Below are 27989 nucleotides of genomic sequence, written 5' to 3'. Positions count from 1 at the left end.
TTCTCACCACATATGTTCTCCTCTAAACAGTGACTGGGTGTCTTTTACTGCTGCATAGTTCCCCGTGAGGGAGCTGCAGGGAACAGTTCCTGTCCTCACCATGGGACACGAAGAGCTGTTCTTGCTGTGGAGCAGGAGGAGGTGCAGGTCCATCTGTCCACTGTGGAACAGGAGGTGTAGATCTCTCCACTGACCACTGTAACTGTGGGTAGAATTAGTCATAAGGATTCTCCAAGAATGGTCCCCAGAGAAGGGAGCAGGTGGTTGTCTGTCTTGGATCGATCTGTGTTGCTACATCTGGGTCCCTTTGTGAGCAGGATTTAACAAAGGCTGGTGAGAGGCCTGTTCTGTTTGTCCACTGTTCTAAGCCAAAGTGAAAACTCCCATTGGAAGCAGCCTGGGAATGCTGGTTTGAGTGATGCTCTTTGGCCATGCACCCAGTGCACTGCAGCATCTGGATAGAGGCTGTAGCTACCCTGTTCCTGGAAGTGTCCAAGGTCAGGTTGGATGGGACTTGGAGCAACCTGGTTTAATGGAAGGTGTCCCTGCCCATGGCAAGGGGGTGGAACATGATGAGTTTTCAGGTCCCTTCCCACCCAAACCATCCTGGGATTCTGTGACTCTGACATTTCCCTTAGAGAAGTGAAAGAGCTGTTACAGTCTCTATCTTCTGCATTGAACAGGAATGAAAGCCAGACCCATGAGGGACTGATCACAACAAAATGGTTCAAGTCCAGTTTTGCTTTCTGGACTATGAGAAATGGAGAAGATTTGACATATCCCAGTACCAGGTCACCATGGTTAGTTAATTAGCAACCTGTGCTTTCTGTTCTGAATCTATTTCTCTTCAGTTTCTTGCCATTGATTCTTTTTTTTCACTTGTTCATCAGATTTAAGATTGGATTTCTTTCAGTGCCAGGGAGGATGCAGGGTAGCACATGTCTGTCTTGTCTGCAAGCTGGGAAAGCACGCTGCATTGCCTAAATTTTTGCTTACCCAAAATAGAAATTGTGGCTTGTCTGACAGGAATGGCCCCAGTGAGGCTGGGGAGGGAGGAATCCCGCACGAGGACACACTGCAGCAGGAGCTGGAGCTCACAGCAAGACACAGATCCAGCCCAGTTCCAGTCGGGTCCAAGAACAAAACAGGGATTGAGGCTCCCCACTGGCTGTCAGGCATTATGGCACTCTGGGGAAAAGTGGTTAGAAGTAGGGTTTTTACACTGAAAAATCACGTAGCCACAACAGCAGAATTTCTCAGGGTAGCACAGGCTTCACTGATGAGGAAACACGATATGAGCCAGGGCTCTGCCAACCACAGAGGTTGGGTTGGGGGTTAAGGGAGGGCCTCTGAAATTCCTGAGCCTCCCAGCTGCCATTGTAGTCACCAGCCCACCCTTGAGAGCTATTTTGGTGACCACTGCCATGACACAGGACCTGAAGAATGTGCTCTGAGCGGGAGAGGTCTTTCTGCTCCCTGGAGGCACTTGGGTGGAAGCTTTGGTCTTTGCTCTCTGACTCTCACTGCTCCCCTAAGGAAGGCTCTGGCTGTGGTAACAAACTCTCTTCTATGGCATTAAGAGGAAGGGTCAGGGCTTCATTTGGGCTGCGTGCCTTGAGCCCCAACAGAGCTGGGACTGCCTCAGTCCTGCCATCAGCAAGAGCCACCCAAAGGGTCTGTGCTCTGTCTGCTGCAGTGAGCTCTGGTGTTTTGGGTGTGTTGTGGTGCAGTGGGGCTGTTAGAGCATGTTCACCTGTGCAGGTGTGGTGGAAGTGCAGGGAGCGGGTGTTGTGTGACTGTGTGGCAGCGTTGGGGTGACAGTAGAGGCTGGGCTGTAGGCGGTGGGGCTCAGTGAAGTGGGGGTTGAACTGGATGATCTCCAGAGGTGCCTTCCAACCCTAACTACTATTCTGTGATTCTGTGCGCTGAGGTGAGCGGGGGGGAACGTGTGCTTGTACAGGTGCTGGAAATTAGTTTGGCTGGGGAGCAGCTGCAGGAATGTGTGTGAGTTGGAGGAGCGCAGGGAGTATCTGTCAGTTCCCCAGGGTATGTGTGCATGGCAAGGTCCTCTCCTGGAAGTGACATTGGGGGTCAGAGACTGGTGGTAGAGCAGGAGAGAGGGTCGGGATGGTGTGTGGGCATTAGCACTGGAATTCTCTCCCCTGTCCTTCAGCAGCTGCTCTGTATTTTCTCCCTCCTCTTCTTTACTTTGTTCTCCTTATTTCTCTCTGATCCTTCTGTTTTCCTCTCAGCCTGTTCAGTGTGCTAAGCCCAGCTCCAGCATGGAGGGTGACTGCGCGGTGCTGTCCCTGCCCACGGCATGGGACAGCCGGGAAGTGTCCCCGGACCCAGCGGCAGGCGCAACCAGGCCCCTCCGGCACCCCACGCCTCCCCACCAGCACACGAGCGGGGCAGAACAGCCCCGGGGAGACAAGCAGGACCCCGTGGGGTGTCCCTTGTCCCAGGAGCAGCTGCCAGAGACGCCAGAGTGTTTGATCGACTCGCAGCCCATCCCCTTCAGTGAGAACCCCTTTGTGGTGGCCAACCGCAGGGGCAAGGCCACAGGCACGGCTGGCCTGGGGGGGCCCCCCCTGGGCTATGGCAGGGGGGGTGTGCTGAAGACCAGCCTGTACTCCAAGGCAAGCAGCGTGTAGCGTGTGGCATGCACTCACACAGTCGAGCCACTGCACCCTACTAAACCCCGGTGCCGGGCAGCACGGCGCCCATGGGCCGGTTCCCCCAACCTGTGTGCCCCCAGCGCTGCGTACAGGGGCCATCGGTCCCCAGCGGTCCGTGTGTCATCCTCCAGCCACTAGTGCACTGCCAGGCCCTGCTGAGGGGACAGGATGGCATCTGTGACTTCCCCGCTGTCCCTCTGGGTCTGGCTGGGAGCAGTGGCGTCCCTGCCTGCTCAGCTGGCAGCAGGGAGCTGGCAGGACTAGTAGAAGATCAGTGCTGGTGCCACACTTCCATTCCTGGGCTTGAACACAGCCCTTCCTAGACATCTGAAAAGCACAGTTGATCCGCAGCCCAGGAGCTGCTCCTCCAAGGGACACTATTCAGTAGATTAAGACTTTGGAATTTCAAGGGAGAACTTTGCTTTCTGCTCTGGCAATCTGTTTGTATTTGACATTCCTGCTGTTGCACAGGGAACCTGTGGTGGAGCACAGACTAGATCCAAAGATACCATCCTGCAGATGAGCACCATGTTGCTCTCCTCTTCTTCCTTTTTCAGCAGCCTTTTGGGAGGTCTGAAAAGCAAAACAACTCCACATAAACAGCCCCATACACAGGGGATAAACCAACCAATCAACAAACCCAACCCTCAGCTATAGTGATCTTGGAGGTGTTTCAGTTCCTTGGTAGGAGTTCCACAGGTGTGTAGCCAGGTGAGCTTAGAGCAAGGTATCTGGAATCTGTGCTCCAGTATAAACTTCAAGTCACTTCAGGCTTGGTCTGTCAAAATACTGTTGCCCAAGACTGACTTGAATCAACTGAGCATGTGTGTGGCTGTGGTATTAGTGACTGGGAACTGTAGGTTTGCCTAAATAGTTCCCTAAATCCCAGATGACCTGCTTCTACCTTAAGGCATCTGAAACGTGCTCCTCCGTTCCACAGTCAGAGTGCAGGTGGTTCCTGGGACGCTGCTCTCTGCTCAGCTCTTGGGCCGGGCTGTTGGCTGGCTCAGCCAGAGGTTCCTCTGGAAGTGAGGAGAGCCCTGTCTCCCTCCAGCCAGGAATGGCTTTTTTTGCTCAGTGTCTGTGCAGCAGGAGGTTTGCCTGCACCGTGACCCTGCCTGAGAGTGCTGTGAAGAGTCAGGAAAGAGGATTCCGGGGACACGCTGTGAGGCAGAGGCTGTAACCTGATCCAGCTGGCCTCACAGGGCACTGGGATATGGTCCTGGTTCCAGTGTTTAACATCATTCTCTTGCTGTTTCTGGTGCTTTTTGGCATGTGCCAGGTGCTGCTCGGCCCTGCTAAGCTTGCTCCCTGGGGAAGGGCCGTCGCTGGGTGTCCAGGGTGTCCCACGCCTCCTGGGGTGTACAGACCCCCTCCTGCTGCAGAGTAACACTCAAGCTTTGTCTTGAGCTTTGTCTTCTCTCTTTCAGGCTCCTGTGGGCGAGTCTGGGACAGGAAATTCCAGGCGTGAAACCCCCTATTCTCCCAGTAATCCACAGGTGAGACTGTCCCCAGGACAGGTGATATGGGAAAGGCAGGGAGGCACTTCAGGGATAAAGGACAGAGGTAGCTGAGGGCAATTTCCATTCTTGAGGGACACCCTCAAGGTGGAGGGGATCCCGCGCAGCAGGCAAGCAGAGAGCAAGAGAAGAACTCCCTCCTTCTAAATGTCTCAGAGAGCCAGGATGGTAATTAGCTGGTCATAAATAAGCTCTGAGGGGTAACTTAATTGCAGGGTGATGAGGAGGGGCTACAACATGTAGTTGTGAATTTTTTGGGAATGGTCTCACCAGTGCCTTGTGCAGAGATTCTTTAATTCTAGCAACTGGTATGTAGTAAGAAATGGAGGAGTCAGGATTTGGAAAATGATCTTGGGTCTGTAAACCAGGGCTGCCCACTGCTGCCCAGGCTTGCAGAGGATCCCTGGTTCTGTGTGTGACACTGGAGGTGACCCACGTGAACTGTTGGGCAGGAGGGTCCAGCTGCAGCCAGTTTTAGGTGACCCTGCCCTCAGGGAGTGATTTGCTACAGCTCCTTGCTCAGAGGGTTTTCCTCTGGAATGGGAAGTGTCTTTAATTCTTGTGACTCCTGATTATTTTTTCTTTATAAACGTTACCTTTTCTCCCTGGACATTCATATTCCTTATATGATCTCTGAACTTTCCTTTTCAATATCTGAGTCTTTGATCCCTCTGTCCATCCCATGGCAGGAGGTGTCACAGCTCAGCTGAGCCTTTTGAAGTTAAATGAACTTAAATAGATTTTTAAATTTTCCCTTTACAGTCATTGTCTACTACTGGGTTTTATGTTGGGGGCTGGAGTGAACTGCCACTCGTACTTTGTTCTCTGTCCTTATTCATTTTGGGTCTGTTGCTTTCATTTTGTAGTCCAGCTGTTCTCCAGCTGCTCTCCCCACCAGCTCTGGCACTTCCCTGGTCTTCAGTGAACCATTTCAGTTCTCAGAGCTGGACAGGAGCTCTTGAGGTGAACAGAATCCCCTTGGGGTGAGGTGACTGCTAACACAGGCTTAGGAGAAGGGTCAGGACCATGTAGGAAGCAGTAGGAGCAGCACTTCAGTCCGTCTTCTGCTGCTTCTCAGCCTGTCTCCCTCAGTTCTTGGATCATTTAGAACTGAGTGTTCATCAGGAACACAGCAAGATTAGAAGATACTGTCTGTTATAGCTAAACTATTTCAATGCACTTTGTTCTAGCTGTGTTTCCCTATTTGCATTTCTGACAGCAGCTGGGTTATTTTTAAGTTTTCCTTTTACCACAAGCGTCAATTTTCTTTGAGATCAGTTTTCACAGAATCCCAGCATGGTTTGAGTGGGAAGGGACCTTTGAGACAATCTCATCCCAGCCCCCTGTCATGGGCAGGGACACCTTCCACTATCCCAGATTGCTCCAAGCCCTGTCCAGCCAGGGCTTGGACACTTCCAGGGATGGGGCAGCCATAGCTTCTCTGGACAACCTGTGCCAGGGCCTCACCACCCTTGAAGGAAACAATTTCTTCCCAAAATCTCATCTAATCCCGTCTCTGGCAGGGGGAAGCCATTCCCCCTCGTGCTGTCACTCCAGGCCCTTGTCCAAAGTCCCTGTCCAGCTGTCTTGGGAGCCCTTTAAGGCACTGGAAGGGGCTCTAACGTCTCCCTGCAGCCTTCTCTTCTCCAGGCTGAACACTCCCAGATCTGTCTTTGTCTGGGGGTTAGGAGTCTTGACCTTCAGATTGTTGCTCTAGAGCAGAAGCTCTGAGGAATTTTGTCTCTTATTCTCTGGCTCCATCTATTTTTAATGTTAATTCTTTGGTTTCAATATCTTGTAGTTCAGCCGGAGTTTATGGGCTTATTTCAGAGAATTCCTTGAGGGAAATGGAATCCTTTGTCCTGAGTTGGCATTGTGATGGTCATGCTTGGCCTCAAGTTCTGCAAGGGGGTGGGGGGAGGTAGGAGGTGTTTGTGGTGGATCTGTGTGTGCCAAGCAGGGCAGAGGGGCTTCCCCTGTGGTGGGGACCCTACCAGCTCCAGCTGCTGCAATCTCTCTGCTTCTCTCCTGCGGAAAACCCAGTCTCTCCGTTTTCTCTCCCATTCTCTCCCCCGCCGATGCCCCTCTCCAGGTGCCCGCAGCCCCCCGGCCTCCTCACCTGGCCGGCAGGGAGACGCGCTTTGTAAGTGCTGTTGGTGTGCGGTGTGCGCTGCTGCTCCGGCTGCTCCCGCTGCCCGCGCCCCCTCCTCTGGCCCCATGTCCCCGTGGGGGCTTGGGACTCCCCTGGGGCTCCCCCGGGGCTCACTGGGGGAGCAGCACCCTGATGGCACCCGAGGCACGAGGGGCTGCTCCCCGTGTGTCGCTGCTGTGATGGCACCTGCGAGCGCTTTGGGGAGGAGCTGTGGTGGGATGGCTTTGCTCGGGCTCGGGGGCAAGTGCGGAGGGTGGGGATGTGCCCAGGGAATGTGCCATGGGCCAGGAGCAGGGGATGTGCCCAGGGACCAGGAGCTGGGGATGTGAGCAGGAGACAGGAGCAGGGACTGTGACCACAGGCCAGGACCTGGAGGTGTGCCCAGGGACCAGGAGCAGGGGCTGTGCCCATGGGCCAGGACTATCCAAGAGCTGGGGTCAGAGTTTGGAGATGTGCAGAGAGCTGCAAGGGCCTCCTTACATAGCAGAGGTGCTGGGAGAGGCTCTTGGAGGTGGGCTCTGGCCTGTCCTCACCGAAGAAGCAGGTATGGGGGGGCAGGGGTTCTGTGGGACCTGGAGCTCCCCATACAAGGTGGGCAGTGGGGCAGGGGTAAACTGAAGGCGTTCAGGGTGGACTCCAGATTTACCCCTGTATTTCTGTTTGCAGGCTTCCATTAACTTCATTACCTCGCAGGATGACAGTAAATCAGTGAGTACAGCTGCCGTGAGTTCTGACTGTGGTGTCCCTGTGCATCCCCCAACACATGCAGCTTGTCTCTTCCTCCTGTTGGCTCCTACTCTGTCTCCTCCAGTCCTCCACTTTGCCTCAAGTTTGTACAAATGCATCAGGTCTTAAATATGGTCCATATGAAAACCCAACACAACTGTTTTTGCAGCTTTTACTCCTGTTTTGCCTCGCAGCTTCACCTCCTGCAGGTTTTGCTGGCTTACCCAGTTGCTGCTGCCGCTTTCTCTAGTTGAAGATGCTTTGTTCACTTTCACACGACATCCAGCAGTGGTGGTGACATCTAGAAGTTTCAGACTCTTGTCTCTGCTCCAATAACTGCATTTCTAGTCAGAGCTCTGACTCGGTCTTGTTCACTTCCATCCACAGCTTCTGCCCATTCCCATTCCTGGCTGATGTTTCCCTGCTTCCATCCCTGGTGCTCACATTTTCCGAGCTTCGTCACACTTACCATACCCTGCAAACCCTTGTAGCTGCTGCTGGTATGGCAGGTGCTTCCTTGTGTCCTGGCCTTCTCTGTAATCTACTGGTCCTGTGTAACCTTTCATTGGCTGAGTCTTTTTGGTGTTGGCTCCAAGAGCTCTCCCTGCCAGCAGCTGGAGCAGGCAGCACAGTGGAGGAAAGGAGCGGGGGTGCATGGATTAGCAATTTGTTTATTCACCTGCATGGCAGACACCGCACTGCCCTAACTGCTCATTTCTCTTCTCTCTTTCTCCCTCCTCTTCTCTTCCTCTGCCTTTCCCCATCCTGTCCTGGGGCATTGGCATGAGCAGACCAAGCCTGGCGTCATTCAGCCTCTCTCCCGCGTGCGACAAAGTGGTGCCTCACACAGTGCGGAGGAGGGGGACAGCCCCAACCCCTTCCAGCAGCCCGAGCCATGCTTCAGGATCCACAGCTCTGTAAGTGGCCTGGGGTTTCCTCCCTGAAAGCCATGTGTCTGCCCTGGGTGGCTGTAGTGCCAGTGTTGTGGGGGCAGGACACCCTCCCAGAGGTGACTCTGTGCTTTGATGACCACGTGCCTGAGCTAAGGCTGGTGGTGTCCATGCACCAGTCTGGGCTCTCTGAGAAGGAGCCCACATTCCTCACAGGCAGAGCCAGGTCAGTGCATCCTGTTTATTTCTCTGGGCCTCCCCAGCTGCCCCATGGCTCCATGACCCTGTCCCAGGAGTCTGCGCTGCTGAAGCTTTTGTGGCCAAAATCCCCAGACCAGATACCAGTTTAGAGCCATATCTGTGAGGTGTTGAATTCTATGGAGACATAAATCTTACAGAACCTTTGTTGATGTCTGGCACCTTGGAGCAAAAGCCAATACCATCCTGCCAATGGGTTTTATGGTTTGCAAAATGATTAGTTTTGAAAGGTTCATATTCCTGGGGCTGTTTGTTGATGGGAGAGAAATTTCGGGTATTTGGTCTTTGTCATGACAGAAGACATGTGTTCCTCCAATATAAAAGTGGAAGGAATAGTGGAAGGTGTCCCTGCCCACGGCAGGGGGGAAGGACTGGATGGGCTTTAAGTCCCTTCCCACACAAACCATCCTGGGTGAGATTCCATGAATCCAGCCCTTCTCTCCCTACTGGAGCTTGTACAATGTGATACCAAAAGAGACCTGGTTTGCAGGCAAACAGCTGTACGGGATCCATGGGATTGGACAAGGTTCACATTTTACAGTCTCTTCTGATCTCACTGTGCTGTCCTCCAGCCCATGCAGAAGGAGTATCATCAAACAGCATAATTTAGCCCTAGTGCAGGACTAAGAAGAACCAGAAGGGCCTGGAAATGGATTAGTGCAGCTGGAAGGTTGGAGGGGTGAACAGCTAAAGGGGGTTTACTTTCCAGCAGAAGGAAGGTTGTGGTGTCATTGCCCCCCACTCCTTACATTTCTGTGATGCTTTCAGCAGGTGACCCCAGTGCTGCTTCCCCCCAGACGTGGCAGGAAGGGTCACAGGGAATGTGGGTGAGGAAAGGACCAGCAAAGACAGACACAAGCAGTAGGAAGGTCCCCTCAGGGCTTGTCAGATGTTTCTCAGTAAGTTTAATTCTGCAAAGGGAAAATTTGAGATCAAAGGCAGATCTCCTCCAGATCACAGATCCCTGGATCAGATTGTGGAATCACATGGTGGTTTGGGTTGGGAGGGACCTTAAAGACAGGGACACCTTCCGCTAGAGGGAATCTTGTTCAGCCCTAGAGTCAGAGTCAATGTGTAGCTGTCCTGTTCTAGCCCAAAAAACCCTGATTCAGGTAGGCACTTGCTGGTTGAATTGGGTGGATATCCTCAAGGACTGGGACAGCAATGTGCCTTTGGCCAAAGGATCTGTCACAAGATTCTTATCAGCTCAGTGAAGACCTGTGCCACTCCTCCTTCACCATCCAGGCAATAGAATGGGGCTGTGATCCTTGTGCTGCTGTGTGTAGTCTGTGTGCAGTGCTCTGCTCCTCGTGTTCCTGCCCAAGGCTCAGGAGCAGCCTTCACAAGGCTTACACATTCCTTACATGTTCCCTAACATATTCCTTTCCATATTCCACTCGTCAGGCTCTGCGGGCCAAGAGCTGGGCTGTGTTTCCCCCGTGTGGGTTTTTCCACCCCACCTGTGCTCACCTTTACCTCCTGTCTGTCCCTGTAGCAAAAACCATCGCCACCGTCGCCACCCTCCCCCGACGAGGTCCCCATCAATGTCAAGCAGGCCTACAAGACCTTCGCAGCCGTGCCCCTGTCCCACCCACTGCTCGGGACACAGGTAACTCGAGCTGCTGGGGGTAACATCAGCACAGGTGCGAGCTGCCAGAGGTGAGAAGGGAAGGAGGTGATGATTTGTTCCCTCCAAAAAAAGCTGCTGTAGAGGAGGGACATGTTGAGGTCCTGTGGAAGTTGGAGTCTGTTCATGATGCAGATGGGTCATCCTGGCAGAGTCCTGTCTGTATCAGGTCCTGGAAGCTCATGGAATCTCATGGCGTTGTTATTCTCCCCAGACATTGGGGTACTGATGTACAACCATGCTGTTCTCATGCAAAGGAACTCTGAAATTCCAAGCAGGGCCAGTCTAAACCTGTGCTGAAATACTTTTGAATAGATTTTGATCTTCATTGTAACTCTTCCTTTTCCCCTCCACGTAGTTGGATCATGGTACAGTCTGGGCTAGGTGAGGCCATGGAGGTCATTGCCTCAGTCCCCCATGCAAAATAGGGCAGCCTTGGGTGTAAGAACCATAGAATCCTGGAGCATCCTGAGTTGGAAGGAACCCACAAGGATCATCGAGTCCAGCTCAGGACACCCCCAGGAATCCCACCATGTGCCTGAGAGCATTGTTCAAATGCCTCCAAAGTTGTAGGAGGTTGCTCAAGCCAATCCACTCAAGTTCTGAATTGTGAATTAGTTTTTGGAGTATGTTTGGATAAAGCCAGAGGTCATCTCCTTGCTCTCTTTTTGTGGGTCCTTTCAGTTTGTCTAATTATAAAACTTTCTTCTTTTCCATAACTCATTTGCAGTTCTCAGTTTATTCCTATGGATTCCTGGTTCACAGATAGATTTTGTGGATCAGTTTCCTCCCCCTGTACTTCTACTCATCCAGTATTCTGTTACGCATCCCAGTTTATTACAGATTTCGTTCTTTCTGATGGCATCTCTGCTTCTTCAAAGTAAATTTTGGGCGGTTTTGTCTTTGATGTAAGCAAAGTGTGAGTGAACTCCCGCCAGCTCCTGTGAACCCCCTCCAGCTCTAGCTCAGCCCCTGCTCCTGTTTTGTGTGTGTTTTTCAGTTTCTGCCCTTTCAGAAGTTGTCACACCATGTTCTGTTTAACCCTCAATTTAACATAAATCCTCATTCCTGATCGTTGTTAAACCTTGTTAAATCTGTGCGAATTCTGGGACAGTTTCAGGAGCCTGTGTCATCTGGTCTGGCCTTGGGGACACATGGCTGGAGGATGGCTGGGGAGTGGCTGGAAACTTTCTTTTTAGAACATGCCTGTTTATTTCTGTTCTTAGGAATTGTCTGGTCAGAGCAGCACAGAAAACACCAAAATGGCCTTGGAGGTGAGCGCTGGGGCTGGAAGGAAGGTGGGAGTCATGGAGGCTGTGGATGGGGAGATGGGGTCACAGTGTGGGAGGGCTGGGGAGGAGGAGGAGAACAGTGTGGGGCAGGTGGCAGAGTAAGGGTTGGGGTGACATTGGGAGGGTGCCATGGCTGGGTGGCCTGTGGGCAGTGGGTGTGGCTGGGTGACCCATGGGCAGCCTGGGGTGGCTGGGTGACCCATGGGCAGTGGTGTGGCTGGGTGACCCGTGGGCAGTGGTGTGGCTGGGTGGCCTGTGGGCAGCCTGGAGTGGCTGGGTGGCTGGTGGGCAGTGGTGTGCCTGGGTGACCCGTGGGCAGTGGTGTGCCTGGGTGGCCTGTGGGCAGCAGTGTGGCTCTTGCAGATGGCCACACACAGCCCTGGGGGACAGCACAGCCCTGAGCAAAGGTCCTTCCGTGAGAGGCAGAAGTATTTTGAGATTGAGGTGAAGCAGCAGCACCTGGACAAGCCTCCCAAGCGTGTGTCCTTGGTGGGGGAGGATGACCTGAAGAAAATGAAAGAGGAGGAAGGTACATAGGAATATGTGCACAGAAATTTGTCCTGTTAAGTGATTCCTTTCCTGTGGAAATGCAGCACTTCCAGAAGCCCATGGGTGGTTACTGTAAGGCCTGGGAATAATTTGAAGTAAGTGAATGTTGAAGAATTCTGTGAATGCTCCACTGATGCTTTCTGGGTTGGTGGAAGTGCTGTAGTTTCAGGGTGTCCTGTATCATGAAATCACAGAATGGTTTGGGTTGGAGGGACTTTAAAGCTCACTCAGTCCTACCTCCTGCCATGGGCAAGGCCACATTGCATTAGACCAGGTGGCTCCAAGCCCAATCCAGCCTGGCTTTGGACACTTCCAGGGATGGGGCAGCCACAGCTGCTCTGGGTACCCTGTGCCAGGACCCTCACAGGGAAGAATTTCTTCCCAACATCCCATCCAACCCTGCCCTCTGGCAGTGGGAAGCCATTCCCCCTTGTGCTGTCACTCCAGGCCCTTGTTCAAAGCCCCTCTCCAGGTCTCTTGGAGCCCCTGTAGGTACTGGAAGCCTGCAGTAAGTTCTCCCAGCAGCCTTCTCTTCTCCAGGCTGAACAATTCCAGCTCTCACAGCCTGTCTCCAGAGCAGAGGGGCTTCAGCCCTCGGAGTATTCCCATATCCCTCCTCTGCACTCTGCAGCAGCTCTATGTCTGCAGTTGGTAAACCCTTCAGTAACATTTTTAAAGCCACTGCAGACAGTGAGTCTGTGCCAGCTGCACCCTCACTCACGACTGGCAGCAGAGCTCTCAGACTCTCAGTGCTCACTGTGCTGCTTTAGGTTTGCAGTAGGAGATAAATTGCTGCTCTCGTTTTTGATGTAATTTCCTCCTGTTTGAGAGTTGTTTTAGGAGGTCATGAGGAACAATGTGAAGTGGAAAAAAGAGTTTTTACTGAACTCTCCAGCCCCTCCTCTCCAAATCGTACCTGGACCTGGCATGGTGCTGTCCCAGCTGTGGAACCTGGCATTTGCTCTGGTTAAATTTCATGCCATTAATGGTTGCCCAATGCTCCAGCCTGTCTGGATCCTCCTGCAAGGCCTCATGGCCCTTGAGAGAGTCACCAGCACCTCCCAGTTTGGCATCATCAGCAAAGTGTTACTGTTGCATTCAGCTCCCGCAGCCAGATAAAAGTATTAATAAAAATCTTGCCCAGAACTGGTCCCAGGCCTGAGCCCTGAGGAACAGCCCTGGGGACTGGTAACCTGCAGGACACCTGCCTCAGAGAGCCACCTGCTCTCTGTCTCCTCGTGTTCCTGACCCTCTCGTGACTTGTGTTCACCAGCGTAATGGTTCCCAGGGCCACTGCCATGTGTGGGACCCATCACCCCAGGCCTTGGTTCCTCCAGAAGGCCAGTGGGGAGATGCAGACTCCCAGGGCTGTTCCCTCTGGGAAAAGGGCAGAAGAGACTGTACTCAGTTTCCAGTTTGAGAATGACAACACTGGGCATGAGGAGCTGCTGGAAATCTGCCCCTAGAGTGTCCAGGAATGGAAGCTTGGTGGATAAAGGAAGGAGGACTGAGGAAATGATGCAGTTTGTTTCATCTGAAGCATTAGTGGAAGTGTGGAGGAACAAAGGTGTCCATGGAGAGGGAATAGACTGAACCCAGCCCAGACTTGCAGGGATGAGGAGCATAAGGACCTGCCTAGAGGTCCCATCCTTGGGGGTTCAGGGTAAGGACCTGCCCAGAGGTCCCATCCTTGGGGGGTTCAGTGTAAGGACCTGCCCAGAGGTCCCATCCTTGGGGGGTTCAGTGTAAGGACCTGCCCAGAGGTCCCATCCTTGGGGGTTCAGCGAATGCTTTGTGGTGTCAGCTGGCTCCTGTCTCCCTTGGCAGCCCGCAAGCTGCAGCAGCAGCGAGCCCTTCTGCTGGAGGAGGAAGCCGAGGAGGATGAGGAGGTGAGGCAGGTGCCTGAGGCTGTGCAGTCCAGCATCATCATCGAGGGCGTCGAGTACAAGGTCGAGAGGCTGAACGGAAGGAGCATCCAGGCTCCAGCAGCTCGGTAAGACAGGAGCACAGGCAGCCCTGCACCACGCACGTGTCAGAGGTGTCCCAGGAATTCTCAGGGAAGAGGGCTGGGCAAGATTTCTTCTTCAGCATAGAAAAGGCCAAGTTTTCCAGCTCGCTCTTGTCAGGGAGCAGCTCCGTCAGCTGTGCCCAAGGATATGTGGAGAGGTTGATTTTTACAGAGAGATGATTCCAGATAAGCTGAATGATAAAGTGATGCTAAAACAGGTTTGGAGTTTTTTTAGGCTTTTGTTTCCCTGTTCTCTGGAACTTGGCCTCCAGGTTACCTTGATGGTTTTTTTTCTAATTCTTGGGTGTAGAACTGAGAAAAGAATGAGAAAAGGGTTCTCAAAGGCTACAGGTAAATGAATAATGCACTGGAGTGAAGCTGAAGCTGTCCTTATCTGTCTTTGAAATCTTTGGGACAGACATTCTCCTCTCCACAAAAACTTTTCAGTCACAGTGGCAAAAAACACCCTGGCATGTGGAATCTCATTTCTCTCTGTTTTTCTGGCCAGTCTCAGTTGAAGAACTTCTCACATAATGATGCCCTGAGACTTTCCTTGCCCCTTCTGTGCTGAGGCAGCTCCAAGGAGGAAAGCACTCAAATGCAGCTCCTTGATTCTCTGGGAAGTCCCACTTTTCCTTCCTGTTTTTATACTGAAACACAGGATGCTGAAGAACAGGAAGGTTGGATCTATCAGATGACTTTTAGTGTCTTATTATTTACACTTGAATGCAGGGGAGGCAGTGGAAGAGACTGAAGTTGTGTTTCTTGAAATATTTCTCATGCTGGAAGATAAACTGAAATTTAATTAAAATGAACTTGAGCAGTAAAAATCAGGGCTGAGTGTCACTATAAACCAAACACCCCCAGCTCTCCCAGCCAGGTCCTAGCCCTCAGAGCAGCTCCATGGCCCATCTCGTGGAAGAACTTGTAATGATCAAATTAATCTGTTAATGAAGGTATAAAATCAGGATCAGGTGACTAGTGTTTCCAAGGCGAATCTTTCTTGGGCTCCTCTGTTTGCAATTCCTTTGTGCCACATCTAACAAACCCAAGTGTGAGGTCCAAGTTCCCGGGACTGAAGGGTAAGATCTGGAGGAAAAGAAAGCCCAGCAAATACTTTTATTAGAAAAACTGAGGAAAAGCTTCTGTCTGTGTGTGTGTGTGTGTGTGTTAGTGGCTGGCTGACCTCCTGCTTTAGGAAATGGGCTCTGATACCAGTATGGACATTCAGGAGATCCCCACGGGAATGCTCACAGCAATGGTGGACGAGCTGCTGAGCAAAGCCATGGACGGGTGTGACTTCACCCTGAACCTGTTGTTGCTTTCTGGGGGTGGACCTGTCCCACCCTTCGTTGGGTGTGCAGCCTGTGGTGCTGCAGCTCAGAGGGGTTTTTTCTCCAGGCCCTTGGAGCACGGTGAGAACAGCAGCTCACAGAGGAATTCCCTGGAAGAGGGGATCAAGTCTGAGCAGAGAACCAACTCCATGTCAGGGTGAGTGGGGCAGCTGGGGCAGGGACTGGATAGTATCTCCTTTTGTAGCAGCCAGGGGCTGCAAAGGAAGGATTTGGTGGAGGAAGACCCAACTTCCTAGAATCCCTGGATGGGTTGGGTTGGAGAGACCTTCAAGACGATCTGGTTTCACCCCCCTGCCGTTCAGGGGTTGCTCCAAGGACAGTCAGTCCAAGCCCCGTCCAGCCAGAAACTCCTTACAAGAAACTTGCCTGTGTTCTGTGTCCTCCCACATGCCACGGCAGCCTGTGGATGTGGCACTGAGCAGGCGATTGGAGCTGCCACTCCCAGGCAAGGGAGCTGTGGTGGCCACAGGCAGCCTCCCTGTCACCGCTTCTCTCTCTGCCCAGGCTGAGCCCGTCGCTCGTGGGCATGGCGGATCCCGGGGCCCCAGTGCGGACGGCCAAGGCTGAGCGGCGGCACCAGGAGCGGCTGCGGATGCAGAGCCCAGAGCTGCTGAGCGGGCAGGAGAAGGAGCTGTCTCCAGCAGAACGCCGGGCTCTGGAAGCAGAGAAACGGGCCATGTGGAGGGCAGCACGGTGAGCCAGAGCTTCACTGCTCCTGTGCTGGGCCAGAGCAGGGGAGCTGCTGTGTGTCTGGGGCCTAAAGGGAATAAAACCAGGGAATAAGGGACCCCTTCAAAGGCAGATGTTGAGGGAGGTTATGTAGGATCTGTTCAAGCAGTGCAAAGCACTGGTGGCTTGGCTGAGCTTGTCCACTTCTGTCAGCACCCAGGGGAGAGGGCAGCCAGCTTCCCACAATGCCTGCATGGCCATGGACATGGGGAGTTCATGATGAACACTGCCACAGCTATGTGTTGTGGTGGGTGTGTTCCTTCCCTCAGCCTTCTTCCTAACCCATGTAAAATGGTGTTATTGAAGCTGCAAGGTCACATACCCAAAACAAAAAATGGAATTTCGTATTTCCAGTGTTGCTGGGCTGGAAATTGTGCTGCAGCCAAGACACTGACAGGATGAGGCCATTCTTACCCACATGAGCTGTTTCATCAGCTATGAAAGAGTGACTAAAAATTGTTCTGGAAGAAAGAAGTCTTCCTAACTCAGAACTTAAGACTTGAAGCTAGTCCAGGCATTTACTGTGTCATAGAATTCCTTCCAAAAACTAGTCAGGCTGCTCCTATAACTAATGATAGTTTTTCTTCTCCTGATATTCCTGTAGGAGACATTCAAAGGACAGTCTGAACTGTCTCTTTGGGGGTTTGGATGAGGCTTGGAGAGGAACAGGGTTTTAGATAAGACTGGAGGGATTACTGTGAAGTGTGATTCCACTTAGCAATTCCAGTGTTTGTACTTGACATGGATGATCATGTTGCTGTTGCTCCTGGGGAGGCTCCGAGAATGGAGAAGTGCAAAGCGGATCCTCAGTGAGAGCTGGACTGATGTTCTGGGGCTTTGAGCAAATTTTCTCTGAGATTAGCATCTCACATCTCACCAGGATGGTTTGGGTGAGAAGGAGCCATCACAAACATCCAGTTCCACTCCATGCCATGGGCAGGGATACCTTCCACTAGACCAGGCTGCTCCAAGCCCTGTCCAACCTGGCCTTGAACACATCCAGAGATGGGGCAGACACAGCTTCTCTGGGCACCCTGTGCCAGGGCTTCACCACCCTCACAGGGAAGAATTTCTTCCCAAGATCCTCTCTAACCCTGCTGTCTGGCAGTGGGAAGCCATTCCCCTTGGTGCTGTCACTCCAGGCCTTTGTCCAAAGTCTCCCTCCGGCTGTCTTGGAGCCTCTTTAGGGACTGCCTTGCCCTGCCATGTCCTTCCTTATGAGGTTGGAGAGACCACCGAGTTCCTTGTGCTGCAGGTGCTCAGAGGGCTGTAATCACACATCTCTGTCTCAGGAAAAGCTGTCAGTGTGAACTAGAGCCAAAACCAGCCATCAGTGTGACCCTGTGCGAGCACCACAGTGTCAGACATCCTGCACAAACTTATTCTTGGTCTTCAGACCTCCTGCCAGGCCTCTCCTGGAAATCCACATCACTGTGCTTGGAGAGGGGGAGTGCCCAATCTGCCATCCCTTCCCAGTGAGACATGCAAGGGTTTCACTCCCTTGTGCCTCTACTTCCCAGGTTCATTCCTCACATGATGGGGAAGGCTTTCTGAGATCTGTCAGCTCTGATCCATGCCTAGGCATGACTGTATCCAAGGAATGCTGTAATAGAAGCTTTGTTTAAGGTGGGTGTCAAAAGGAGAAACAGGATGTTGTCCATGCAGAGTTTTGGAAGCAGAGTCCATGCAGGGACATACATTGCTGATGTCCCAGGTGTGCAGCTCCAGTCTTAGGACTTTGCTCTTCCAGGAGCTTGGCATTGCCAGCAGATAAACCTGAAAAATGCTGGGAGGGGAGAGGATGGTTTTAGGTGATGTGATGGTATGGTTTGCTCCTGTAATGTTACTGTTTATCTGCCCATGGTCTTGGGCCAGCTAGGATGTGGCTGGAGTTGCTCAGGGCACAGTAAGTTTCACATGACACTGTAGGAGGGTTAGTGAGTGTGGAGCACCATGGGTTTGTCCACTGTGGGCAGAAGAGAGACCTCTCATCCCAAACCTTCAGTCTCTTTTTGTCCATGGCAAATGAGGCTAGCAAAAGAAGAGTCTTCCCAAGGAGGGAATACCTGTCAAGGAGAAGCTGCTTGAGCTGTCAGATCCAGCCTTTCTGGGTTTAAGTTTGGCAGACCAGGGCTTCAGTTCCACTTTGTTTCCAGTGCCGAGGCACAGCTTTTTGTGCAGTTCTTGGAGAAGTGCCTGGCTGATGCTTTGGGCTGGAATCAGTCACCCTAATGTGCTCCTTTTTGTAAGACAATTCCCTGCTGCCACAGATCTCCCAGGAGGATCCAGTGGTCTCAAGGTCTCTCCTCACTAGCTCTGGAATGGGCACAATGATGTGATCAGGTTCTGTCTCCAGAGGCCCCTGTGCTGCAGGGGAAATTCTGCACTGTCCCACACACAGAGCTCAGCCCCACTAACCCATGTTCTCTCCAAGTACCACTGGGTTTGTTCCTCCCTTTCTAATCTCCTGTCTTCTGCTTCTTTCCAGTTCTTTGCTCTGTGCTGTCACTCGTGACCCCATCAGTTTGCACGTACTTGGGCTTTCCTTGTTCTCCCTGTGTCATCAGTGCTCTGCCAGGATGTGTGATGCCCCTCCTTCCCCCCCTGGCACCCCGCAGACACACACAGAGCCCCATGTTACACATGTGTTCTGGGCATACACAGCCTGGCACAGAGTCATGAAATCATGGAATAGATGGGTTGGAAGGGACCTTAGAGCTTGTCTGGTTCCACCCCCTGCCACAGGCAAGGACACCTGCCACTATCCCAGGTTGCCTTGGACACTTCCAAGGATGGGGCAGCCACAGCTTTCCTGGACAGCCTGTGCCAGAGCCTCACCATCCTCACAGGGAAGGGTTTAATATCGGTATTTCATCTAACTCTCCCCTCTAACTCTGCCATTCCCCCTTGTCTGGCACTCCAGGCCCTTGCACCGTGGGAAGAGGGAGGTTCAGAGCCACTGGTGCACACTGAGGGGCAGGTGCCTGGCCAGGCCTGTGGGCATTTGGGCAGTTATCCTCCCCCACACACGCTGGTTTAGGGACATGCTCACCCTCAGTTACATCTGTGCCAGGACAAAAACTGTGTGTCATGCTTGGCCATTTTGTTCCCCTTTTCCCATGGTCCAGCAGAGGTGCATGTAACACATGACCAGTGTACACTGAGAGCCTGTCCCATGTGTGGCACACACCCACCCATGCCCCACACCCCTCAGGCTGACTCACACTCACACTCTTTACCTTTCCCTTGGGTCTGAAGTTGTTCTTGGTCCCTTCCCAGCACAGGGGGAAGGCAGCTCTGGATGTGGAGGCTCTGAGGCTGATGCTCCTGGGCACAATCCCAGATTGCCTCCAGGGGTTTTTGCTGCCTCAGCAGTGGCCAGCGTTGGGCAGGATCAGATATGGGACCCAGTTTAGCCAAGGCTGCCCCTGTGTCAGACCCATATTTCCCTTCACCAGGGTATGTTCCTGTATCTGTTTCTTTCTTTTCCTGTGCTTGTCTGCTGCAATGTTCATCACCATCATCTCTTCCTCTTCCTCCTCCTCCTTCTCCTCTTCCTTCTCCTGCTCCTCCTCCTCAGATCCTCAGCTCTTGAAGACAGTATTAAACAGTACGAGCAGGATCTGGCCAGGAAGCTGTACCAGTCCCGGCAGTGGGCACCTGCTACTGGGGCCAGGCCAGCTCAGATGTCTAGCCCAGTGCAGAGTCACGCCTCAAGAATCCCTGGGTCAGGAGGCCAATCCAGGTGTGCACAGCCCCCTCCCCACAGCTGCATGCTCCTGTCTGTGTCCCTGTGCCCCACTGGGGCCTCCTGGGGCAGGAGGACGTGGGAGTGGTCCCTGGTGTCCATTGCCCAGAGAACAAGGGGGGATGCTGGGGCTGTCTGATGGGGAGAAAGGAACAGATGTCTCTGAGGGCTGGGCCCACTTTTCCACAGCTATTTCACAGAATCCCAGAGTGGGGTTGAAGGCACCTTAAAGATCATCTTGTTCCACACCCCTGCCATGGACAGGGACACCTTCCACTAGACCATGTTGCTGGTCCCATCCAGCCTGGCCTTTCATGATCTCCTGATGGCTGAGGAGGATTAAGGTGCAACACACTGAGCACAGAAGAGATTAAACCCCCAAGGACTGATCCTGCTCATGTGATCCTTGCAGTTCTGCCCCCAGCTTGGGTCACTGTCCTGTTGTGTGGCACCTCTGGGACTGCCCACAGCTGCTTAGTGTGTTGATCCATAGCTTCAGGCTCTGTCTGTTTGGCACATGTGATGACGTGTGTTTTGGGATGGCAGCTAACCCAGCTGTCCTCCTGCCTGCCTTGGGGACCCTTGGGGGCTTTGTTCCACCCATCTGCGCTCAGCCTGTGGGCTCTGGCACTGCACTGCTGCACACAGATGGCACATGTCCCCTCACCAACGGGGCAGTAACTGATGGCTTTTTCTCCCGACCCCATTCCTGAGGCAGGATGAAATCACTGGAACAGGATGCTCTTAAAGCCCAAATGGTTATTGCCAAGTCCAAGGAGGGGAAGAAACGCAGCACGCTGGAGCAGCTGGCAGAGTCACCATCGCCCGCTCCGACGCCATCTCCAACGCCACTGGAAGGTACTGAACGGCTGCTGCTGCATACAGGGGAAATGGGCAGTGCTCTTTGAACTTAACCTACTCAGAAGCAGAGCTGTGGGGAGCAATTCCCTCCTTCAACCTGGCTGGAAGGTCCTTGGGGGCATGTGGCATCTCTCAGCAGGGGCATGGGCCTCAGCTGTAGAACATGTGATAGCACCTGAGGTAGAGGTGAGGTTCCAGGGAGCCAGGGTGGAAACACTATCAGCATCCTGATTTTCCGAAAAAGCAGTAATGAGGTGTTTGTTGGGGTGGCAGAAGGCAGGGTCTTCCCTCAGCTTGGTGTCACCACACTGAAATGCTGCTGAGTGGAAGGAGCTGTTTCAGGGGGTGAATGTCACACTGCCAGCCGGTCACTAACTGTGCTCTTCTGTCACCTCTTGCAGATTGCAGCCCCAGGAACGTCACTTCCCCAGGAAGGCTGGTATGATTCTCTCCTCCTTGCTTTTTTCACCTTTCCTAAATCCTGGGATTCCCTGGTTACTTGGCTGTGCCTGGGAGCTGTGGGTTCCCACTTAATCCTTGAGCCAGGCCTGGCTGCATGGTGCAGGGAATGGTGAGAGGGTCAATGGATGGAACTTGGCCAAACTCCTGGCTAGAGGCACCCCCTTTTATTGCAGCTCCCATATGACATCTGCTTTCTGTTTCCCTATTTTATTATGTTGTCCTTTCCTTGGTTCTTCACCTCCTTGTTCAGAAAGTTTTTCACCATGCTCAGAGGGCCTTTGCCTGGGTTCTGAAGGCCTTTGCCTGGGTTCTGAAAGCCTTTCACTTCACTTCAGGGACTTTGGCCCTATGTTTCCTCAATAGCACAAAACAGACCTTCAGCTGCAACCAGCTTTTTCCTTTTCCTAACCCTGAGTAAATGCCATGGGACATCGTTGCACAGAACTGTAAAAATTGGTGAGACCAGACCAGGGAAAGCAGGGAGGGAGCAGCTGCATAGAGGAAACCACACCATAATGCAGCTCTGGATTGAAATTCTGACTGTGCTCCAGCTATCAGGAATCTTGCCATGAATTTCCCCCCAAAAACAAGTTTCCTACCTGACTTGGTGGGCATTAGCATTTCACTGAAGCACATGATGTTTCCTCTATGACTCAAAACCCCTGTCCTGACACCAGAAGAGCTCCAAAGGCAGTGTCCTAGGGATGTCCCATGTGCCAGGCTCTGTCCAGGCACTGCTGCCTCTCCCTGAGGATGTCCCTCTGCTTCTGCTGTGATCTCTGCTCAGATTGCTCAGCTTGCTGCTGCTTCTCCATCCATTTCTCTCCCCTCACTTTCTCTTTTCTGTTTCTTCCCTTCTGCTGTCCCTTCTAGTCAATGTCTGAAAAGAAGTTTGACTACCGGGAATTTGCTGCTATTCCTTCCTCCAAACCTGTTTACGAAATCCAGGTATAAACTGCATGCTGAGCCACCTTTAGATAGGTCAGGACTTCGTTTGGTGGAAGAGCTGAGGCTGAGAGATTTGGGGAACCCCTTTGCAGAGGCCTTGCCTGTGTAGGGGCAGTGACACTTGCTGAAAACTGAGGGCTTATTGGAGGCTTCAGCCAAGTGGAATTAGGAAAAACGTTGGTCCAGATGGTTTTAAAATGAATGACAAAAGCTTTGCAGATATAAAACAACTTCATCTTCACTGGAATGGCTCCTGAAATATTTTTAAGTGAAAGATGAGAACTAAAAGGGAAGAAAAAGTTACAGAAATGATGGCTAGAAAATGCAAAATTGGAGCAGATGTGAACTTCCAGCTGGGATGTGTCTGGTGTCCTGCCTGAGGAGCAGCTGGGGTGCCAGTTCTCAAGTTGTAGTTCTGCTGTCAGTGAGCTGTGGAGTAAACACCCGGTTCTGAGGGTGGATGCCATGGTGAGGTGCTTCTTCCTGAAATGGCCTATTTTAAGCTGCTTTGTCATGGAATCCCAGCTCTGGAAGTGATCCTGACCCCTATCCCCTGCTCTGGGGCCACTGGAACCAATCTTCTAGGGCTGGGAGCTGTAACTGCCTGGGTCAGTCAGCCACTGATGGCATTCATGACAGCTGATGTGAGCAGGTACCCTGTGTCTAAACGGTTTCAGGTGGGTTTTTTTAGTTCTAAATACAGACCATGAAGCAGATACCTGTGCATGGAGAGCCAGGAAGCACTGCCACATTGGGCTTCACCTTACTGTGGGGACACAAAGGTCCTGGCCCAAGGTGTGTCATTCCAAAGGCAAGCTGGCTGTGGCAGAGCTGTGGTTTGAGAATTCTCAGGCAGTTTTACATTATTTGATGTCTGTTCTTCACTGACACCTGTCCCTTGTGGTACTGCTCTGCCCTTGAAAGTCATTCATCGTTTTCTTGAAGTGCCTTCCTTTAGGATGTGCCCCTCTCCAGGTTCTGTTCCAGGCAAGTTGGGGGACTGGCTGCTTGAGCCCCGTGGCAGCTCCAGACCACCCAAATTTCCCCAGGTGCAGTACTGGGTCTTTGCATACAGCTGCAAAGGTGCCTCCAAAGGAGGCTGCACCCCAAATCCTCAGGCAATGTCTGTGGGCTTCTCTCAACAGTGCAATAGTTCATAGAATCCTGGGATGTTCTGGGTTTGCAGGGACCTTAAAGCTCATCTCATTCCACCCCCTGCCATGGGCAGAGACACCTTCCCCTGTCCCAGGTTGCTCCAAGCCCTATCCAACCTGGCCTTGGACACTTCCAGGGATGGGGCAGCCACAGCTTCCCTGGGCACTCTGTGCCAGGGCCTCACCACTCATAGGGAAAGATTTCTCTCTCATATCCAATATAAATCTCCCCTCTTCCAGCTTAAAGCCTTTTTCTTCACTCTTTTACACTTTCTGCCTTTTGTGTTACTTCCTCTCCTTCCTACACACAGGTCAGGCAGTGGATGCTTGACTCAAGAATGAGGGATTGGTACTGGAGTCTCTGCGGCCGTGTCCCAGCTGTGGCAATGCCAGTGCCTGTGAGGGCAGCAGGTTCTCTGTAGGGTGTTGGAAGGCTGGAGGTGGGGAATTACTGGGCACAAGTGTTACAGGTGTGGATGATCACATTTGCTGTTCTCTTCCAGTCGCCTGATGCAGCTGATGACCTCAGATACGTCGATGACCGAAATAACTCAGGTAAGCCCAGGCCAAAGGAGTCATAGCTATATCACTCGCTCCCTGATGTGGTTCTGGAGGGTTCTCCTTTGCTTGTGGAACCACCCTGAGGACTTCACCTTCTGTTGCTTGAAGCAATGTCATGTTTTGTCTGTTCTAGAATGAAAACTCCGTGCTCACCACGTTCATTTTGGGTAGGATATTTGCATTGTGCTTCAGTGATGACTAATTTTCCCAGTGTGGTGTGTTACAAGCATGCCTGGTTTTCTCCAGTTTTGTGTCCTGGAGTAGAGTGGTAGCAGGATGTGGCAGGGAAGTTTCAGCCTCTGTCACCTGCTGCAGGTGCATGATGTCCATCATTCAGGGGCTGTCTTGTGCCTCTTTTGCTGGAAAAGGGAATCATGCAGGTAAATTCATCCTGGTGCAGACTTGGAGCAGTTGGTGCTCCAGTACCCGGATGGCTCTGACTTACACTCGTGGATCTGTGGGCATGGTCAGTTCAATCAGCAGGAATTAAAGGTCTGCAGCTGGATCTCCAGGCTGTCCAGCTGGGTGTGTCTGCCTGTCCCCAGCTGTAACAGACAGGTGAGACTCTCACCCAGTTCATTCCAGTGGCTGTAGCAGCACCGTGGAGCTCTGCAGAACCTGCCTGCTCTGTAGGAGCACTCCTGTTAGCTCCAACAGTTGGTGCTGGTTGCTTCTATCTGTTTTGCATGTTTCCCCCCTTTATTTGACAAAAACCCCAGTTCCTTTTATCTTGACAAATTCCTCTTGAGTACAGGCTTCGTCCCAGACAGCTGATCCATGGCTGAGCTGTTTCCAGGAGGTTGTGCTGTAGCACTCAAGAAAAACTTACTTTCCTGAGACCAGTATCTGTTTATCCCTCAGAGTCATCCTCTGAGTTCTGGGTTATTCTCTTGAGGTTGGTTGTTCAGTCAGTGCAGGGAACTGAGGGGTCAGGGAAGGTCTGGGAAATACCAGCTCCTGCTTAGGGCATTCAGACCTCACTGTTGCCTGTCACTGCTCTGTTGGGCCCTCAAATGGGATGAAAGCCAGAAAGAAAAGAGTGTGGTGCTCATCGAGAGACCCAGCCCTTAGTCCATAAGTAATGCTTAAATCACCTGTGATGTGTGAGGCACAAACAAAAGAAGAAGGTTCTCCCACATCATCTGGAAAGGATGGCAGGTGAGCATGCAAGTAAGCTCTCTTGGTGTGGGACCAAGCTCTCCTGGCTTTTTTAGATCCCCCCATACCATCTCACTCTTCCAGGCAGTGCAGCATTCCAGCCAACATAATCAGAATTGTCTTGGATCATGGAATTACAGCTTTTTGACTCACAGCAATTCTTAAAACTTTGTGCTAGCAAACTGTTATGTCAGGAACTCTGAGAATATCCAACTGCAGGAAAGTGTTAGCATCTCACTCCTCCCAGCACACCCTTGTCCTCTTGTCCATGCAGAAACAGTTCCCTCCATTCTCTGGTCTGACTTCATGGTCGTCATCTCTTAAATGTATTTAGAAATCTTTATTCCAATGTTTCCATGAGGCCATGGAGTTACTGAACTGCAGAGCAGCATTTTTAGAGTGGAACCATGCAATGTCCTCATGTTATGGCACAACTTTTCCAGATCACCTGGAAACAGTCTTTTGCTTCCCAACCCTGTAACCGTCAGGTTCCAGAAATTCTGTGTTACTCCTGTTACTGGACACCTACTTATGGGATGTGAGAAGCTGCTTTTGTCCCTGTGGTCTTTGCCCACGTGGACTGTCTGGTTTCTGCAGCAGCTTCCACAGGAACAGTGCCTCCTCATCCTGGCCTGGCCTACTTGCTGTCAGATAATGACCTTTGCCTAGGACCCCGCAGCTCTTACACTCAGAAGAACCAAACGTGTTCTCTCTGCCCTCTTGTGGCTTTAATTTATCCCTGTCCAGCCTTTTCAGTCACATCACTACTCCAAAGACTTACATCCATCCTTTTCTTCTCCAGACTTGCATTTCACAGGTTCTTTCCTACCAAAATGCCAACATTTCACAAAACTGGAATCTGGATTCATACCAGTGGCAATGCCTGTGCTTTCCTCCAGTATTTCCTGTTTTCTCTCAGGATGGGAAACATGTGAGGCCTGTCCTGGTTCAGGATACATCAGGGTTCTGTTTGGCTGGAAGTTGGTTCTTAGGGTAAGACCATAAGAAACAGGGAAAATGAGCTTGCATAGATGGATATTCTCAATTTTCTGGGCTCACCTATTGTGTAGGCATGTCTTGAGCCAGGTGTTGTATCTGCATCAGCAATGGAATGAGCCTCTATAAAACTGTGCAGGTTTTTTTAATCTTCCATGGAGCATTGTGATACCAAGTTCCATAATGAGGCATTTTATTTACTTTAATTGTTTCTTGATAACTCTGTTGTGTCTTCTGGGATGCAGTGAGTGACTGTGTCTCACTTGCTCTGTCTGTGCCAGTCATGTCAGCCAATATAGCAGCAGTTCCCTTCTTTCCAGGCTGATGAATCCTGGCTCCTCTTTGTGGGAATAATTGCCACACTCATCTGGACCTTTTTTATTTCATCGGTTTCTAAGGTAGAGGAGGGGACCAGGATTGCGTGCAGTGCTCAGACGTAGCTGTGTGGCACATTTGTGCAGGAGGAGAGGATGTTCTGAATTGTGTTCTCCCATCTTTTCCAATACCTAAACCTCAAAGTGAAATGGTGTTGCTGGGAAGTTGCCAGAGTCTACAGAAATCTCTGCCAGTGCCTACAGAGCCATCATCTCATTTAAGGATGGTGCATTTCTTTTATGCAGTCAGGATTCTGTTCCTTTTATTGAGCTTAAACATCATCCAGTATTGTAAAAATGAATTTACCAAGTCAGCACAAGGTTCTGGCTGATCTGGGGTCTGATGGGAGCCACTGGGAATGCCAGAAAAGGATATAAAAGAAGAAAAGCAGGAAGTAGTTCCTTCCAGAATTGCTCCAGGCTGCAGCCATTAGTGGGTTTGCACTTTCTAGGACAGAGGCTTTGATTTTAGAGCTCTTTGTTTCTTGAATCTATTCACATTTGCAGTAAATTTCCCCTTCCGCGTCATTTTACCCTTCAGCTGTATGAATCATGCCGCACTTTGTTATAACTGAGCTTCATGTGACTCCCTGATACAGCTTGGTGGCATCAGTAGTCTCTCCCGACACAGCCTTATCACTCCTCCTCCTCAGCTGCAAGATACTGACCCAAGGCTGCTGGGTCCTGGGGCAGCACCTTCCTGCCCTTTTCCTGTGGTTTAACTCCTTATCTGCCCACCAAAGCTGCCCCATTTGTTTTCAGTAGAGCTTTTCCCAGGGTACAATCAAAAGGTTTTTAAAGCTTACTGTGCTGCGTGGGGATCACTAAACCTGCATGTTTGGGAGCTCCTTTGGCATAAGGATCTAAAAGGACTGACTTCTCTCTAAGCCATGGGATTCCCTTCCCCACCCACCCAGGCTGGATTTTTATCTTCATGTTCCTTTTATACCTGTGTGCCTTGTCTGAGAATCAGTCCCCTGCTTCCAAACCCCAGTGTTCTTTCTGGGGTTGCACAGCCTGGGAGGGCTGGGAGTGTTCAGCCTATAGAAGAGAAGGCTCCGGGGAGCCTAAAGGGGCTCCAAGAGAGCTGGAGAGGGACTTCTTACATGGGCCTCCAGTGACAGGACAAGGGGGAATGGCTTCCCGCTGCCAGAGACCTGCATCTGGAGCAGAGGGTGATACACAGGGCACAGCTCTGCAGACTGAGCCTTTAGTCTGACAGATCTTCATGGATTTTTCTCTATTTGAGGTTCTCTGCTGCATCCAAAGGCTTTAGAGAGATTTCCCAGGAGCCCATTTGCACTTGAAGCTCATGGATTGCCTGTGCCCTCCTGGGTTGTCCTTCCAACAGATACTGGGGTGGTTGAATTTCCCCCCCCCATGAGGACCAAGGCTTGTGAATGTGAGGCTGCTCCCATCTGTCTATGGAGATCTCATCCCCTCAGTCTTTCTGGTCAGGAACGTCACCTGTCCCTGCAGTCCTGACCTGTGAGCTCTGGTCAGCTCCTCAAGCCTCGCAGGTGCAGCTCCCTGCATCCAGCTGGGCACTGACATAGAGGGTGACCCTCACCCCCTTGCCCCTGCCTGTTCTTCCCTAAGGGCCTGGATCCTCCCGTTCCAACACTTCAGTCACAGGAGCCGTCCCACCATGTCTCTGTGGTGCCAGTAAGTTTAAAGCCCTCCTGACTGGCTGGGCCAGTCTGTGATCAAAGATGCTCCTCCCCCTCCCTGACAGAGGGACCCCTCAGCCCCCCACAGACCCAAGTCAGGGTGGGTCCATGGTCTGGAGAGCAGAAGCATTTCAGGACACTTGATTTTTCATACAGCTTGGCACTTCCAGTCATGTTGAGCGAATGATGGGTGTTACAGGCAGGTGTCTTCTCACGCATGGCACTTTCTTCCCAGGATCGACAGCGGTCACTACATGAGCTACAGGTCACCAG

The 27989-nt window shown here is 51.9% G+C and overlaps 1 protein-coding gene across 21 annotated transcripts in view; it reads left to right on the top strand.

Moving 5' to 3' along the window:
* The window catches only part of SCRIB (scribble planar cell polarity protein), a 97256-nt gene that overhangs the window by 66581 nt on the left and 2686 nt on the right, over positions 1–27989 (top strand). For 6 of the 21 annotated variants that reach the window (XM_039548826.1, XM_039548827.1, XM_039548829.1 and 3 more), the window contains 16 exons: positions 2253–2639; positions 4109–4177; positions 6291–6341; positions 7017–7058; positions 7868–7993; positions 9720–9833; positions 11078–11125; positions 11507–11672; positions 13520–13685; positions 15102–15191; positions 15560–15748; positions 19365–19529; positions 20251–20390; positions 20795–20832; positions 21729–21803; positions 23461–23512. In XM_039548826.1, the coding sequence (XP_039404760.1) occupies positions 2253–2639; positions 4109–4177; positions 6291–6341; positions 7017–7058; positions 7868–7993; positions 9720–9833; positions 11078–11125; positions 11507–11672; positions 13520–13685; positions 15102–15191; positions 15560–15748; positions 19365–19529; positions 20251–20390; positions 20795–20832; positions 21729–21803; positions 23461–23512 (1918 nt within the window). The remainder of the gene's footprint in view (positions 1–2252; positions 2640–4108; positions 4178–6290; positions 6342–7016; positions 7059–7867; positions 7994–9719; positions 9834–11077; positions 11126–11506; positions 11673–13519; positions 13686–15101; positions 15192–15559; positions 15749–19364; positions 19530–20250; positions 20391–20794; positions 20833–21728; positions 21804–23460; positions 23513–27989) is intronic. The other 15 variants (XM_039548842.1, XM_039548834.1, XM_039548823.1 and 12 more) reach the window with 14 other exon arrangements.

This window comes from Corvus cornix, chromosome 2 (genome assembly GCF_000738735.6).
Source record: "Corvus cornix cornix isolate S_Up_H32 chromosome 2, ASM73873v5, whole genome shotgun sequence".
NCBI lineage: Eukaryota > Metazoa > Chordata > Aves > Passeriformes > Corvidae > Corvus > Corvus cornix.
The sequence above is the reverse complement of the archived record's forward strand: the minus strand, read 5'-3'. Positions and strand labels throughout refer to the sequence as shown.